Source organism: Lotus japonicus, chromosome 1 (assembly GCF_012489685.1).
Source record: "Lotus japonicus ecotype B-129 chromosome 1, LjGifu_v1.2".
Lineage (NCBI taxonomy): Eukaryota > Viridiplantae > Streptophyta > Magnoliopsida > Fabales > Fabaceae > Lotus > Lotus japonicus.
In genome coordinates this window covers 96,643,938-96,649,454 of record NC_080041.1, presented here as the reverse complement: position 1 = coordinate 96,649,454, position 5,517 = coordinate 96,643,938, and the positions used below count along the sequence as shown (strand labels likewise).

The 5,517-nt window shown below is 31.6% G+C and overlaps 1 protein-coding gene across 1 annotated transcript; it reads right to left on the bottom strand.

The window, feature by feature from the left end:
- Positions 1-2,755: 2,755 nt before the first annotated feature.
- On the bottom strand, positions 2,756-5,208 carry LOC130728133 (vestitone reductase-like). The gene is made up of 4 exons (XM_057579489.1): positions 4,866-5,208; positions 3,908-4,438; positions 3,257-3,449; positions 2,756-3,154 (listed from the first exon to the last, which is right to left on the bottom strand). The coding sequence occupies exons 1-4, from the start codon at positions 4,984-4,986 to the stop codon at positions 3,013-3,015; spliced, it is 987 nt and encodes a 328-aa protein (XP_057435472.1). The 5' UTR covers positions 4,987-5,208; the 3' UTR covers positions 2,756-3,012.
- Between the last annotated feature and the right edge of the window lie 309 nt (positions 5,209-5,517).

The window sequence follows — 5,517 nt, the reverse complement described above, 5'->3', positions numbered from 1 at the left end:
GGTTGGGGTTGCTGGGTTTATTGAAGATGGATGTTGGTCCTATTATGTTGGAAGCTATTTGCCTAGTCTTTTTCCATCCCACGGTTGCAGTGTTGAATTTTTCAAATCATGTACTCATAAGTTTGGATGTTACAAAGTATTAGTTCTTTGTTTCTGGGCTGGGATACAGAAGATGAAGATGATTGTGGAAAGAGAAGAAATCTTTTGGGATTTCAATTAATTTTATTTTATTATATTTTTTAATTAAATTAAAATATCTGATGTGTAATTTATTTATAATTTTTTATTTATTTTTAAAATCCACATAAGCATCATTAACACAGTCAGCCATCCAAATCATCACTCGCCGGAGCTCGGGGCTCCGGCGAGGACCTGCTCCAGACATTTTGCAAAGGTGAGGACGTTTTCCACAAATGTTTCCGGTGAGGGACTTAAATCAGACGGCGAGACAAAGACAAGGACTAATTTGAGGATTAAGCCTATTTTCTTTATCATTACAATCATGTATGCGTGATTTGATGAACTTTGACTATAATGTTGTTATACAGTCAGACACTTTGACAGATAGGTTATGTTTGGCATGTCATTTCAACTAGCTTATAGCTTATTTGACTAGCTTAAAAGCTCTATAAAAGTGTTTGGTGAATGAGTTTATTTCAGTAGCTTAAAGCTTTAAGGTATAAGTTATCTCAGGTAGCTTAAAGCTTAAAGCTTATTAAATATATTCTCATTTTTATCCTTATTATTTTATTAAAATTCTACCTTTAGCCTTATTTGTTTTTTACTAAGAGAAAAATGATGATGCACCAACAGTGTAAAGTTTTTTTACATCGTCAACCAATCATATTTCAAAGGTGTGCCACGTCAATTAATGAAATTGAATAAAAAGAGATATTTTCTCAATCCTTGAAATCTGATTGGTTGACGGTGTAAAAACACTTTACACCGTCGGTGCATAGAAATTAAACTCTTTTACTAAATATATTTATTTATCAGTTATCACACTTGTCTCATATGCACATCGTTCCCGCAAATAAATAATTACTACTTTGGAATAAAAAAAAATTATATTACAAATTACAATTATTTGTTTTATTATATTTAATTGGCTATTTAATTTAATAAAAATATAGAAAATTAAATAAGTAGAAATTGTATTATATTTTTAAGATGATAAATAACTTGACTGAAATTAAATATTTATAATAATTTTAATATTAATATCATATAGTTATTAATGTCTTTCCCATGTACCAAAATATAGGTATTAACTTTTCAGAAAAAATATATAGGTATTAATGTGAAAATAAAGTAATGTTAAATATAAAAAGAATTATACAAGTATGTCATTTTACAATTTCAGCTTGTTTAACAGTTAGTTTTACCAAACATTTTTGTTTCAATTTCGTAGCTTTTCAGCTTTCAGCTTTCAGCTAGCTTATCAGCTAAGCGTGCCAAACATAGTCATAGTGTTTTCGGCTCGTAAACGAGATGACTTCATGTCATAAACAAGTCAACTTAAATTTTGGGCAAATTTGGTGGGGAGACCTAGTGAAAAAAGTCAAAAAAAACCCTTATTAGAATAGTATAACAAGTTTGGGTTCGAATTAGGTGGGTCAACACCAAATGCAAAAGTTTTGAGTTTAGGTAAAAAGAACACTTAGGTACCGTTTGGTAGGCAGGTTGGAAGGGAACAGAACAGGACACATGGGTTCCGTTATGTGTTTGTTATGTTTTTAAGATGGAACGGAACGGGACAAAAGGCTCCAGGAACGGGACACTTTGGTTCCCTGGAAAATGGTGGAACGGAACGGAACACACTCTTAAAACTTTTGCAAGTTCAAAAATACCCCTAATTTATATTTGAAATTTTCTGTATATAAACAGTTTAAAATCACTTCTAAAATTGAAAGCACTTATTATATTTGTAGACAAAGTTAAATGAAAATCTACTTTTTCAAAAAAATCACTTAAAATAAAATCAATTATTTTTTCAAAAGTAAAATCACCTTTTGTCAGCAATGATAAATGAGTCAATTAAAGTGTGTTTGATTCAACTTATTTTTGGAAAAGAACCACTTTTTAATCAAAAAATCACTTTTAAAATAAAAAAATCACTTTTTTTAATTAAAATATCACTTTTTGTGTTTGTTTCGGCTGAAGCTGAAAGCAGATTATTTGAAACAGTTACTTTAACTTATCATGAAAATCTATGATGATAGATGAGATGAGATAAAAAAGGTATTTTAATTAGAGCAGTCAAACACGAATCAACTTAATTAAAATAAAATCAATTATTTTTTCAAAAGTAAAATCATTTTTTGTAAGCAATGATAAACGAGCCAATTGGAGTGCGTTTGATTCAACTTATTTTGGAAAAATCACTTTTTAATGGAAAAATCACTTCTGAAATCAAAAAATCACTTTTTGTGTTTGTTTCGGGTGAAGCTGAAAACAGATTATTTGAAACAGTTATTTTAACTTATAATGAAAATCTATGATGATAGATGAGTGATAAAAAAAAGTGATTTTAATTAGAGTTGTCAAACAGGAATTAACTTATGCTTTTCTCAAAATCTCTAAAAATAACAAAAAAAAAGTATAGTTAAAAATAAATATTTTTTTAATCTAAACAAACGCACTTAAAATAGTTTAAATAAATAATTAGGTTTCTGCTTTTTACAATAGCATACTGAAACAACTTAAACAATATATAATTGATTATTTTAAAGAAATAAGTGATTATTTCATGAAGTAAGCAATAACAAACAATTTCTATGTAAAATGTTCATTTGAGTTCAATTTATTTTCATCAATCAAATATTAAACATGCAGAGTTATATATGTAATTAAAATCATGGTTCTGTTCTATTGACTTGGAGTTACCAAACACAACACACATAACATTATTGTCCTGTTCCATCATGTTCTGTCCCGTTCCGTTCTGTTCTGTCCTGCTCCGTTCCGTCACCAAACTATTTCTTGTTTCTTCAACTTCAGGACTATATGAGATTAAAGATGACCCCTTTCCTTGCAGCATTGAATTGCATCTTCGAACATTTCCTCAAGGCTATGCTTAAACTCAAAACCCGCATCCACAAGTTTCTTCGAGATTAAACTTGGCAACTTGGCACCTTTAATTTCCTTCAACTCGCTAGAAGAAATCAAAGTAAATATTAGTTATACATTGCTATCAAAAGAGATCATATACATTTAACAAAAAGCATTATACAGGAAGAAGAGCAAGAAAACTCACTCTACTGTCGGTATTTGAAATTCTGGGTATTTAGCTGAAAGAAGCTCAGACATCTCTTCAATAGGTAAAGTGAATGGTGAGCAATTATATCTCCCTTTTGGATTAAGATGTTCAAGAAGGAATATATGTGCTCTAGCTACATCATCCACATGTACCATATGGAAAAGAGTGACACCAATTTGATCCTTTTTACCTGCCAATCAAAGTTTCTTTTACTTAGAAAATACAAGGAACTTGAAGAATTATTGATATATAGTACTTGACATGTAATTATTCACACCTTAATGAGTTGAGTGTTAGAATGTACCCAACTCTGATGCGCATTATCACTTTTATTAAGGTTTGGTTATTTAATAACAGAGCACTAGGTACAATAAAATTTTGTACTTTAGTGAATTATCAAACGCTTATAAGAAGCTAATTTACTATGAATGTTTTTAAATTCTTTATATTCAATTAACAAACAATGATAAGTGTTCAAGAAACAAATCAACCTAGGTACAAATTAGAGCACCGGAAATCTCTTTTTCAAAAATTCATGGTCGCCGAGCTTATCACCTTTAAATGATTCAAATCAAACTCAATTTGAAATCCAGAAAGATAAAAATGGAAGAAACATGAATTGAATAAGTTGTAGCATAGCATTCATACCTAATATCAAAACAAGTGCTTTCTCAATTGAGCCAGGAAGCTGAGGACAAATCCATCTTCCAACAATAAAAGTAGGTGTGAGAGTCACAACATTCAACCCATGTTGTTCCCCAAATTCAAGCACTGCCTTCTCTGCCAATGTCTTAGAAACTATATATGACCAACCAAAAGGTTTCACACTTCTAAGCAACTCTACATCACTCCAATAACTCTCATCCAATCCTTCTTCATCCTCTTTGCCGCTAAAGGAATTAACAGCAGAGCCACTAGAAGTGTAAACAACCCTCTTCACAGTCTTTGAATTTAGGCATGCTTTGAGAATTCCTAATGCTCCTTCAATGGTTCTTTTGGTCACTATTTCCTCTGGTTCATCTAATGCAAAATCAATTGGTGTAGCAGTGTGGAATACACCAACACAACCTTCAATTGCTGGACCAAAACTTTCGGGGATGTTGAGATCAGCTTTGAAGATTTTTAGCTTCTGAGATGCACCAGGTAGATTTGTGAGGAAGCTAACATCTCTCTTAGCCCCTGTTAATGTCAAAATAGAGCATAAGGACAAGCTTGTTTAAGGTTTATACCATAGGCGTTTATGGAAGTATTTGAGAGAACTTATTTAAATAACTCATGACCGACCTATAACTTATTTTAAGCTTATTTTCATAAGTTGTTCAAAATAGCTTATAAAAAAGAGTTTATGCCTATTTATCACCTGTTTTCAACTCAACGTCAATAAATTTTTTAAAATAGCTTATTAAACACTTATGCAATGAGGGCTTATGACCTTGAACACTTAATTAAATTATTTTCCCACATGCACCTTAATTCTGAAGCCTAGAAATTACTCTTCCAAACTTCTCTACATAATTGATTATTAGAAAGGTTTCCAAACATGCACTAACATGCTCAAAGACATAAGAGTTTCTGTAAAACTTACAAAAAAGGCTTATTAATTTACCTGGATTAGATCTAATAGTGGTGTTAACAGCATATCCATCCTCAAGGAGTCTCTTGATGATCCATGAACCAAGAAACCCTGTTCCTCCAGTGACACAAACCTTCCCTTTCCTCTCTGCCATTTGGTTCTGTGGTAATGTTTTCTTCTCTTTGTGCTGACCTCAACTTTTAAATTCTACCACGTTACTTTTCTTGATATACACAGTTATACACACAATACAATGTATCATATCTGTTCACTGGGGACAGATTATTGGACTCTTCTTTCGGTCAGACACAAGTGTTGAATAAACCTCATCATTGTAGATTTGGTTTCTTCTTCATTCAAAATTTGACTGAGAGGGAGTGAGAGAATCCAAGAAAAAGCAGCATGTAGAAGGTGAGCATTTTTCCACAGTTTTGAGCTCCTAACATTAGTGGACCTCGTTAGTCCATATCCAACATTTTGTTTTTTTATTGGCAAATGTTAGTTGTTAGAAATGTTAGTAAATTAATCTCTTCTCCGGGTTCGAACCCGAGACCCTTCACCCTTCATCCCACCCAACACTTATGTTCCTATCTCTTACCACTTGAGTTATCCTTCGGGGACTACCAACAATTTGTTGAAATTTGTTAAATATATTTTTTATCATTTTGAAGTTTTTAAAAATAAT

What these genes read in the sequence shown, in the direction of transcription:
- LOC130728133 (XM_057579489.1), bottom strand. Translation starts at nt 4,986, where the DNA reads ATGGCAGAGAGGAAAGGGAAGGTTTGTGTCACTGGAGGAACAGGGTTT. An exon ending in AGCACTTGTTTTGATATTAG is followed by an intron (nt 3,450 to 3,907) that starts GTATGAATGCTA and finishes TTTGATTGGCAG; the next exon opens with GTAAAAAGGATCAAATTGGT. An exon ending in TTTCAAATACCGACAGTAGA is followed by an intron (nt 3,155 to 3,256) that starts GTGAGTTTTCTT and finishes GATTTCTTCTAG; the next exon opens with CGAGTTGAAGGAAATTAAAG.